This window comes from Copidosoma floridanum, unplaced genomic scaffold (genome assembly GCF_036245765.1).
Source record: "Copidosoma floridanum isolate Cflo_tuat_1 unplaced genomic scaffold, Cflo_Japanese_pri ptg000007l, whole genome shotgun sequence".
NCBI lineage: Eukaryota > Metazoa > Arthropoda > Insecta > Hymenoptera > Encyrtidae > Copidosoma > Copidosoma floridanum.
Window position 1 is genome coordinate 13,038,429 of NW_028321884.1, and position 11,687 is coordinate 13,050,115.

Consider the following 11,687-nt stretch of genomic DNA (forward strand, 5'->3'; position numbering starts at 1 on the left):
AAAAAAAAAAAAAAAGTATACTCTGTGTATTTGTAGTCCCAACTATCCTTAAATAGAAAAAATTACCATATAAAATTATTGTAAGGTCACATCTTGTTAAATCAAATACTACTGTCACTGCAGAGTTTATTAAAACTTTAACAAACAACATTTCTTTATCTTCCTCTCCATCGACACTTTTCCAAGTTACGTTAGTATACCACAGACACATAAGGTGGATGATTTATTTTCAAGTTCACTGGCGGAAGCGACTTTTTTCTTCCGCATCAGCGCGAGAATCGAGCAAAAGCGCATGAATGGATAATCCCAAGGGAAATGATTGAGTCGTATAATATTAACGACTGATTGTCGGGAACTATCGATTACATTCAGGTACACACACACGCATATCCTGATGCTTGAATGGCGATTGTTGTAAGTACCACACGAGCGCGTATAATGTACACAAAAATCTTACCGTTCTCCGGACGGTGCCGTTGAGAATAGCAGCCCAGAGCCATTAGAGCCCAAATTACCCATCGGCAATAAATTAATCGCCTCAATTATTATCAACCGCAAGCAAATAACCGCGTGCTGCGAGGAAAAATTAAAAAAAAAAAAAAAAATCCAAAGCTAATTGTATACTTTCCTGACGCACGTGACAATAAATCATCGCTCGGCGTTCATTATTTTAATTACATTGTTATTGCCAAAGTTGTCTCTTTCCCCCTTTCAAATTCACTCGACCGGGCGACAGAGCCAAAGGCTGCCGGACAAAAGGACACAATCACGTTACGCTCGCTCCCGAGCGCGCGCGGATGCCGCAGTAATTTTAGAGGAGCGACGACCTGTGCCCCGGGTTTTTTGCGTATCACGTGCTTTGATGACACGAGCGCCCTTGACCGACGTGTTATTTCTTCTACTTTTTTTTTTTTTTTTTTTTTTTTCCCTCGTCATCGCCTTGCACGTGTACCCACGTGCTAAGGTTGTAATTTTCTTGTCATTTCTCCTCGCGCTGTACCGTTTATCGGCCTCAACGTAGATACACGTAAACACGCGTAGCCTTTGGATATACCGTGATTATCGTCGGACAATGAGGAATATGCCCGAGACGTACCCACGAATGTACGAAGCACGCAAGGTGTTGTACCGATTATTTACTTTTACTGATAAATTATACATTCAATTTCAAATGCAATGCACAAATATAACGTGCAAATATATATTCCATGACGGCTTGATCTTGGAATTGGGACTCCGCACAGATCCTTCTGTTTTTGGTTCTCAGTCGATTTTAATGAAATTAAAGTATGTTGTATAGTTTACCATCTCCCGAACAAAAGTTGTTAGGGTCGCGACCTCCATAAATGGACAGGTTTCAAGAAAATTGTTATTTAAATTGCATGTTGAAGTTGAGGTTACATTGACAGGTGACGCACAATAGTAAACATTATGTATAACACGTTCAAGAAACAGGTACATATTGTATATTATATGATGTTTCCGATGAGTAAGTTAACAATAAACTAATTGTCTGCTGCGGACATTATGTCTCATTAGACTCAGGTAAAGTCGTGCTGATGCATTATAAATGAGTTATTTATCTTTACATTGTTATAAGTAATGACTTGACTACTTTGTCTCTGATTATCGCAAGTATTTGCTTTTTAATATTTAATAACACTGTTCACCGTATCGCATACAAGTGAATTTATATTAACAGCGCACGAGTATTATTTCTTTTTTAATAACTTTAAAGCTATCACGACTATATATACCTACGATTGAGAAATGAAGGTGTTATGTTATTTAACCAACATCCATATGTAATCTTTTTCCACAAGCTCATTCCATCCAAAAAGAGAATCCAACCCAAAACATCCGTGTCGTAAAACCGAGGACCCGACCTTCGCGTCCAACCAAAACGTACAATATAAAGTCCGAGCGGTCCACGTCCGAGTACTAAAAGAGAGTTCTTTGGCACCGTGTTGTCGATCAGCCACGCTCACGTCGCACCAGCGCTTTTACTCTCTCACGTATAATTATATAATTTACCCACGTCTGTCTAATTAAAAGGAGCCTCTCGATTTGCCATCGGCCTCTCCACGCACTCTCTCTCCGTGTGATGTCTGCCTCGCGGTACCTACTTATGTACACGAGCTGTATAATAGCAGGGCCCACGTGCGTCGATAATGACACGAGGAAACCCAGCGTGAGACGGATCATCGACCCCTCGACATCGATTCTCCTCCGCGACTTTTGTTTCCCTCGTCTCGACTCTTTCCGTGACGTTGATCATCGTCATCGGGCCATACTGGCCATTTCGATTCCAATGGGGAAAAAAGATCAGAGCATTGCGGACTTTCATACCTCCAGGGTAGTACAATAGACCAGAAATGAGCCTGTCTCCCACAACACGTGGACAGTCGTACAAACTTTGGTGGATCCTTTTGTCGGATGTTCCGCGACGACGTACCAGCTCGTTTGGTACAATCACCCAACACGTCTCGCAATATAGGAACCAATGAAAAGTCGCCCCCTTGACATCTCCCTTCCCCAGAAGTATAAGCGAACCATACGCCTATCTATCAATCCCACGGGATTTTCCACACACCCGATGGGCTGATTGTTCGTCGCTCGTATCGATGTATCCCGTTTGCTTGTCTATGTGTATATTACCGCAAGGATAGGTGTGCGTTATTAATTTCCGCGACTCTCCCATCAGCGACGAACCGGCCGTTTGTGCACAACAAACAACTTTTTCAATAATCGCCGCGTAAGATCTCGCGTGTGCATGATATTGGCCATACACAAGTGATTCTCTCTCGGCTTGATTCAATCAACCTTTTACAGTTATACCTCCTTGTCCGCGTAAAACGTGCATGTGCGTATATATACGTACACGCGGGAGGTTGTTGTTTTGAAGTGGTTCAAAAAAACACGAATATCCGAGAGCCGGTCCACGATATGCTTCGCAGAGGAAATCGAAGGTCTCTCCCACGTTATGTGTATATACGCAACACGCGTATCACTTAACGAGTCCTTAAAAGACGATGACTTGCTCCTCCGCCCCGACGAGAGATCAATGTCTGACGTACCTGTACGTATATATGCGTATACATACAACAATATGACAGCGTCCACACGCGCGTATGGACGCGTTGAAAAGTGCAAAAAAAAACAGAAACAGAGAGATGATCTCCGATCCATCGGGGAACAAGTGCGATGGTCCGGCGATACCCGTGGATGCACTCCCTCGCCCAATAAGCGATAACACGGACTTGCGTGGGAGACCACCGCGGTTTCTCTAGCTTGTAATGTAAACTAAGAGGGTGTGGAGCGAGGGTGGTCGGGGGGGGGTATACATGAAACGCGGATTATACACACATACGTATAGAACTGGAGTTCAGACTTTCAGAGATATACACCAGAGTCGGCACTTATATGTAATATAAGTACATCGCAAACGCATTAGTTGGACTTATACACATACGTGTAACATCTTTGATTGTACCACATGGACCTGTACTCCTCCTCCTCCCTTGCCTCCTTTCAACCGCGCGGGAACCGCGATTCCGTTAGGTGTACCTATGCGAGTGTACGTATATACATATATACCTTGTAATAGAACCGAGTTTGGTTAATGTGTGTATATATACATAGAGGAAGGTCTTCGAATACATCGTCGTTTATCCGTGCCGAGGGTATATTATATTATGTATGAGAAGGAAATAAGCGCAAGAATGTTTACGTTTGTGCCTCCTATGCCTATAGTATGTGTTCGCGTGTACTTTATCGTACGAGACAATGGGCATTCGCGAGACCGAGAAATTTTACGATGTACGTCTCGTCTCGTTTTGCAATATATATATATATTTCTGGATCTGGGCTTTAATGTTTTTCGATCATCTTTTCCATCTCTACCCAGTGACCTTTACCAACCTTTCCAGGTCTAAAGCTTTGAGTGCCACATAAGTTTCGGTACGTGTTAATAGTTATCTTCTGGAGGGATACACGTGTACTAGAGGTTTATGGTGAATAAAACTATTATATTCGGTTTGGTTTGAAATTTAATTTTTTTTTTCTTTTTTAATAGAATATACAGAGCTTTCGATCCAGTAGAAGTACAATTGATGTAATGTGAACATTTTTCTTCAAAAGGATTTCACTTTTATTCCTATTTTTTATTATTTTCTGAACTTTTCATGTGTTTTTTCTTAAATTTATTTTGTTACCATAACGTTGTGGAACCACAAGTCATCGGTTCATCAACTAAACACTCAAATTCTGTTCTATTCTGTGTTATCGATGAACATTATACCACATGGATCCAAAAAGATGGAGGCCTAGACCTTTTTACTTTATCCAAAACGCGTTTCTTGAGCCCTTTCCACATCGCACATTGTTGTTGTTGTTTCCGATGTGTTACAATGAGGAACAATATTTATCGATCTCATTGTAACGTAGCACCATTAAAAATTTGATGAGATTACACTCATACACTTTTCAACGTTGTTACACATGACATCGGCTGTTGGAAATTTTCTCATTTAGCTAGAAGATTAATAATGTCTACAAAATTGTCGTACAAAAATAGAAAATAAACATTTTAATCGTGTACCTTCACTCAGGAACCGCAAACTTGATCAATAATTTCCTGAGAATCGACAACTCTTTTGACCATCAATACCACTTAGCTCTTCATTAGTACCGTTGAAACCTGCCATAGTACCCAGTTCGCGTAACCTTTTACTCACGGGCATGTTGGTAAAGTCATCAAACTGGCTACACTTCTCTATTTCCTCGTCTACTCCTCGAACCCGAAAAGACCCACAAAACCAAGCGATGTGAAAAATGATGAAAAAAAAGAAATTAATCTCATTCATCATACTTCTCCCAGCTCCATTCCAATGCCGAGTACCGTAAAAGTTCCTCCATACAGAGAGATAACAGACAAAAAGCGGCGTGAATACCCGGTGCATATATACAATAATACGCGGCAATAGGACACGCGAGAGACCCTCGACCACCACGTCGTCGCAGGGCTACCGTTGAACATGTATATATGTGTACTCAGAGAAGAGAGGCAGGTCTCGGGACAATATAAATAAGGTATATACATATATATGCCGCTCACACGGAGGAGAGAAAAGCCCACCGTACCACCATCACCGCCACGGTTGGCTGCTTAATATACGCTAGTCTTGGACACTGACTGATCCTCGGCAATTAATAAAACCCTCTCGGCCCGCTCATTGTACTTGCGCCGGCACTGCTGCTTCTGTGCACACTGGCCACGCTCGTGTGGTGGTCACAACACGGCCTGGACGGGCTTGCCGTTCCCGTGATACACGAAACGGCTACGTCATTTGTACCATACGATGAGTCAAAGCTTATAAGGTGGGTTGTATGAATCCCATCCGTGAGGCTCTCGCTAATAGATTTGTCAAACAGATCGAGGTACTCTCGAGCCCCTTTTTTTTTTGTAATTTCTCTTTCCACGTGGGTTTGAGCTCGTTTAAGAGAGATACACAACAGCGACGTGCGGAGGTCTCGTGCAGAGCTAAAGCTGCAGGATGCCGGTGTTTAACTCAACAATTATTACCATTACATCTCGTTTGAGCGGATCGGCCTACATGTGAACGCCGAACGTGTCGATTGTGGTCTTTGGTGGTTAGTGGGCCTCGTTGGCGTGGAAAAACAATCGTTACTTCTCCCACGTTAGCAATGGGGAAATTGTTGGGAGGTATGGTTTTCTTTCATTCATCGAGTCTTGAAAGTAAATATATCTCCTTTTAAGTAGAGTTTTGCGATTTGGTGCATCAAGTGGAAAAAGAGTTTTATCGACTGGAGAACAATGAAAAAAAAAAAAAAAGATTAATGCAAAGCTATTTGAATGTTGTGATTCAATTTCGGTTGATTGTTTGAGTGAACACATTTATTTTCATTTACATGACTATTATTATGAGTTTTGGAATTCGATTTCCTAATATTCATTGACTCCGTGAATTAGATCAATAACTTTTTTGAGAGAAATTTTTCTATTTGTTGCAAATTTCACTCCATCTTAATAATTAACTTTTACCTAATACAGATTCGTATTTATCTGATGTGCAGACGAAACCACGTTGTAAGGATTTTTTGACGATAAGGAGAAAGATCCGGACAAAATGATAAAATGTCTGAACGTTAGACAAATTTTTTTTTAGAATAATATATTTTTCAAAATACAAAAAGAGTTTATTTTTATTCTCCATGTACAATGTAAATCGATCCTTTCGTTCGTACAAAAAAAATGTATATCAGTTTTCTTATATGTATACATATATTTAAATGTAAAAAAGCGAGAAAAAGTATGGTTTTAGAAACCATTTAAGATAATCTAATTACACTTGTTTTGGATTTTTTTCTCCATCCAGCGTTAAACCTCAACATTTTTTCTAACTCTTTTCAACGACTACTGTAGTTGTCTTCATTAAATGCATAGTACTTTTAGACGTACCTAATTCCTTAATAACTTTCCTTTGCCAATCCCAAACTTTTTTTTTCTCTACACTAATTTGATTGAAAATCATAAAATTTATTTTCCCAAGGACTGAGGATGGGATCTCTTGTAAGTAAAACCAACGTTCGCAATTTTTCGAAGCTCTCTCTTGTTCAGATAACCCAAAATATTCGCCATGATTTGATCTGGTAGATGTTTGAAACCCATATTCCCTAGGATGCTTTGAAAGGCATTGTTCAGACAATATTTTGCAGTATTCAACAACTTTCTCTTCTCTACTGCTAAATCGATGCGAGTTTTCACTGCGTGTTCGTAATACTGGAGTTCTTTTTTTTTTTTTAGTGCCGAGCAATACTTCGTGCAAGCATTGATATAATTCTTATTGTCAAACAAATTCACAAGTGAATCTTGTGGCATCGTGATAATGTCGTAGATATAAAGACCTCCTATTTTCATAGTCTTCAGTTCATCCAATTTCTCATTGCAATCAGAGAGAATTTGTGCCAATTTAGCATTCAGTTTGAATAGCCCCTTCGCTGGAATTGAAAATTCATCCAGTTCGTTCAAACGCAGTTGCAAGGCGTAGTAAAAAATCATCAGCTGTGTCATTTTGTTTTCCAACGAGTATTGTATAACGTCACTGAAGGCAGTGAGTATTGCAAAAGTCACAGTTACTCTATCCTTATATTCCCAGAATAAGCACGCAACTCTCAAGTTACACCTGTTCAGTGGCACCAAAAGGAAAAAGTGCAAATCGAATTCAGAATAACTGTTGATGAAAAAGAAAAAAAAATGTTAATTATATAAACTAAACAAGGCAGCAATAAACACAATATTTTTTACTTACTTTTTAGCCCGAAATCCAGTTTCTAAAAGCATCTCTAGGATGTTGTACTTCAATGTCGGTTTGTACGACCCCAGGGCTAAAATCAGTGCGACATTGACGTTCAGAACGGAATGTTCGCTCATCTTGATGATGCGATCCATGTCAAGCAGGCGATCAACGACCGGCACATAGTTCAGAGCGATGGCAGCGATGAGCTCATAGAGTTCGATCTCACTGTTGTGATGAATCATCCGAAACTTGCGAAATTCAATTTTACCAGGTTTTTTAAGAGCCTCCACGCTTACTCCTGTCATTTTCATCAGCATCAAACTTACTAATGAAACACTGCATGCATTTGTGGCCAGAACAAATGGTGTTTTATTCATAAAATTCTGCACCCAGCAATCGGCTCCTTAAATGAATAAACACTTTGTTATTTGGGTTGACTTTGCACTTCTTGATGGTAAAGAAAAACTTTGTTGGAGTAAAAAGTATATTTTTCATAGTATAGTCAAGTAAAATACTTTTTGGACATTGTTTAAAAAAAGGTGTACCTTGATTTGATTCCTTAATAAGCTTCAACTTACCATACTTAACAAGTAGACAACCGATTCTCACGTACTTTTGACAAGTTTCGTCCTTGTCAAACATCTTGATTTGCTTGCAAACCAAATGCATCGGGGTTTCACCAAAGACGTTTGCAACGTTAGCGTCCCATCCATTTTTGAGAAGTGCCTCGACAGTTGCCTCATCTCCGTCGCGGGCAGCTACGTGTAAGTCCGAGTGACGTATGGCATTTGTGACGCATTCGATATTTATTCCATTTCTGTTCAACAACTTCGTGATAAAGCAATTCCCGTCGTTATCGTGTATTTTCTTATGCTTTCCAGATGTCGCGTAATACACCAGAGCCTCGAATGAAAAGTTATTGTTCAAGTCTATTTCAGATGCGTGGTTGACCACGTATTCGATGATTTGCTCGTAAATTGGCTTCTTGTGGCGAATATAATTATTCCTGATGCAAATTGATATACTGCTGCAGGCAAATTGCAAAGTCTCGTACAGTTTTCTGGTCTTGCTGCTGTAATAATTAAAATCAACGGTGTGCCAACAGCTTTTTCTAAAAATGGGTTAAAAAAAAAAAATCATTGGTCAAAGAGTCAAAGTCTCACGAGCATTGAATGAGCCTCTTGACGGAATAAAAATCCCCAGCTCTGATGGCACTATCCAACGGTGTTTCATTTTTGTAGTCGAATATATTGACGGCTGCATTGTGATCTACCAGCAGCGTTACGATTTCTTTTTTACAGAGAAACGTCGCCCAGTGCAAAGCTGTAGAGTTGAACATGTCCTTGACATTCGGATCGGCCTTGTTCTCCAAAAGGAGCTTCACCCCGTCAGTCTAGAAGTTCATCAAATGTAAAATGTTTGTCGACTTGTCAACTATTTCAAAGACCTTACATGCCATTTTTTCGTGGCGAGGTACAGCGGAGATTTCAATTCAACTCCTTCTCGGGCATTGACATCCGCCCCATGGTAGATGAGTCGTTTTATCATCCGAAGCTTGTCATCAGAATGTGTGGATTCGTATTCATTATTATTGTTGTAAACCATGTGCAGAGGTGTTTTGTAGCACAGATTCCAATCGTTGATGCAAGATGGATCTCTAAAAAAGTAGTGAGTGCATAATGTTCAGCTGCAGGTTTAATAATAATTTTGGTAAACAAATATGACTTACTCTTGCAAAATTTCATCAACTGTGGCAAAGTCACCGATGCGTACTGCTTCGTGAAGACTGATTCTATTCTCGTTACTCATGACTGATGATTATTTTTCACCTCGGTGAAGGAAGAAAAGGTGATGGTGACTGATGTTGGTGTATTGATTTTATATCTAAAAGATACTTTGTGTAACTTTGCTATCAAATAAACGAAACTGTTCTGCAGTTGTCCTTTGAGGGAATACTGAGTACATTTAGGTTCTAAACCTCGATACTTTGGGAATAGTAACTGCGCAGCACTAAGTATGGCAGGCGAGTGACGGTGATGTCAGAGTCGCCGGTTAGTGATAATAATTTTTAACGATAATTTTTGGCCGAACCAATGATAGTACAGAACATCTAATCGCTTTGTTGACGATATTAGTGCGCTACGAGCCTAAAGTATTTTTGAAACATTCCTGAACTTCTGTTTTAACAAATGAAACCAAAACACATGTGTTTGTGCATTAATGTTAATTTGAGCCTTGAAGGTCTAGAAGTAGACGTGGTTCACAATAATTAGTACCTCAAGATAAACCAAATAGTGCACAAAATTACATCACTTGGATTACAGTTTCTCGTTATTTCGAAACAGCACAGTTTGTCATTTTCCACTCACAAACAGTACTGAAGCTTTTTTTTTTTCATCGTCACTTGACATTAGTCCACTTATGTATGAATATTTATACATATACCCACTACTGCACTTTTTCTTTGAAACATACGCTGTTCACTCGGCTGACTCAACAACATTACAAAATCGATAATTATAATTATCACATTACTATAATACGCAAAGTCTTAACTTTCTTTGTTTGGATTGCCTTTCACTTCTGTATCTCTAAGCCAGTGTGACTAAAGCATTGATAAAATTTCTTGTGACACTTTCTAGAAGTAGAGTTTTAACAAATAATATTTTTTTTCCCAGTAAAGCCATTATCATACCGTTGGTGAAAGCGCTATTATTTGTAAAGTTTTCCGTATTTCCTTTTTTCAACCAAATAAAGCTTATATTTTCGTATCCACCCACATTAATGACACCAATATTTTTCATCTTTTGTCTGAGGCTCAAGTATGACATTGTCTCTTAAATATCTCTTCAATTCAAGAATTTTCTTAACAGTAAATAAAATTTTCTTATGAATGTTAACAATCGGTAGAAAAATTTCATCTTCAGTTGAGTTTCGTTGATTTTAATACATGATTTCATCAAATTTCATAAGCTTCTCTTAAAAATTTATAATATCCTATGTTAAATTATTTGAAGTTACTAAATTATGAAACTTAAGGTACAAGTGTCTCTTAAATATCTCTTAGATTTAACAACTTTTTTAACAGCTTGCATATAATACTGTTCCATTCACATGTTACAGACGGAACATTAGATTTCTAATTTAAGTAACAATCATTTTAATTTTTAAAATGGCTAGCTTTTCCTTTTCATATAATACTCCATTTTCTGCCATCTGTGTATATTTTTACATTCCCAATCGCGTAAGGCCCTTGCGTTTATTATTTCTTGTCATTTGATTCTAACGTATACTCCAAGCAGCTTAGTTTCCACTAATTTCTTAATTTTTTGTTAAAAATTCGTATCAGTTGTGTCATGGATGAAATAACTGGTGCAACAAATGATCTTAACTCAAAATGCAACACATGGCATTATTAGCCCATATCACACACCAGTCTCGTTAAGCATCGCGCATCCTTACACCCTATTCCATCCCCCTCGCAAGCTCGCTCTTGAAAACAGTCATCATGGAATACTCCAAAACACGAGAACAGAAGCAACGTAGGTAAGTATGGCTGCCCATAAGTAGTAAAAAACAAGTGGATGTAAGCTGCATACATTATAGGCACTACCCGTCAGCGTTTCGTCAACGTAAGCTATTTTCTCCGCTATGTTCTCCCGTTGTTATCTCTTCACCGCTTACCTTCCTATACGATAAAATGTTTGCATGTATAGGAGCCAAGCGTCACGGCTATAATACACTACCACGACGTATACACTTACTCGGATTTTCAAGTGCAAGAGAGACAGAGAGAGAGAGAGAGAGAGAAAGAACGGACGCGTATTAATTGGGCCTCAGCCGCGCTCTGGCACTGTTGGATGTCCTCGTGTCGAGTTTCCGCCACCGCGATCGTCGCGATTGTTGTTGTTCCCTCAGCTGGTGCTGCCTACTCTTTTGCTCCTTATTCTTTATCTTCCTTCGCTACCACCCCATCACTTGTATATACGTACGTATGCACGTATACATACACATTTATACGCGGATGTAAGTTGGTATAAGGCGTGCATGTAAGTATATGCACACGAGGATCAGAGAAGAGGGATATACATCTGCTGCACCGGCTCTCTTTTTCCCCGTGCGCGCACCATTTCTCAGGGAGCCCACGGAGCACCGTATGTATATATGTATACACGCTCATTCGCGTTTCGCTCGCGACTTCCGCGCCGTTTAATTTATGGTGGCTTATTATATTCGCGGCTCCTCAAAAAATCGGGCTCCTCGACCGGTCTAAGCTGCACGAGTGTATATATATATATACTCACGTGTATGCCTAATCTGGATTTTCTAACTGGAGTTTTGCGCGGTGCAGGTCAACAGTCGCCCATA

The 11,687-nt window shown here is 39.5% G+C and overlaps 1 protein-coding gene across 2 annotated transcripts; it reads right to left on the reverse strand.

Annotated features, from left to right (window-relative positions):
• Positions 1-6,239: 6,239 nt before the first annotated feature.
• On the reverse strand, positions 6,240-9,548 carry LOC149375398 (uncharacterized). 2 transcript variants are annotated; one of them, XM_089589023.1, is made up of 6 exons: positions 9,049-9,548; positions 8,772-8,976; positions 8,483-8,712; positions 7,898-8,388; positions 7,332-7,722; positions 6,240-7,253 (listed from the first exon to the last, which is right to left on the reverse strand). In XM_089589023.1, exons 1-6 carry the CDS (start codon positions 9,126-9,128, stop codon positions 6,560-6,562), a joined length of 2,091 nt encoding a protein of 696 aa, XP_089445149.1. In that variant the 5' UTR covers positions 9,129-9,548; the 3' UTR covers positions 6,240-6,559. The 2 variants fall into 2 exon arrangements, with proteins under 2 accessions (XP_089445149.1, XP_089445148.1); XM_089589022.1 differs by having other exon boundaries at positions 7,898-8,391; positions 9,049-9,547.
• Between the last annotated feature and the right edge of the window lie 2,139 nt (positions 9,549-11,687).

Excerpts from the sequence above, each read along its gene's own strand:
- LOC149375398 (XM_089589022.1), bottom strand. The coding sequence starts at position 9,128 with ATGAGTAACGAGAATAGAATCAGTCTTCACGAAGCAGTACGCATCGGT. Across the intron at positions 8,713-8,771 it reads TCGCCACGAAAAAATGGCAT|ACTGACGGGGTGAAGCTCCT; the intron begins GTAAGGTCTTTG and ends ATGAACTTCTAG. Across the intron at positions 7,254-7,331 it reads ACTGGATTTCGGGCTAAAAA|TTATTCTGAATTCGATTTGC; the intron begins GTAAGTAAAAAA and ends TTTCATCAACAG.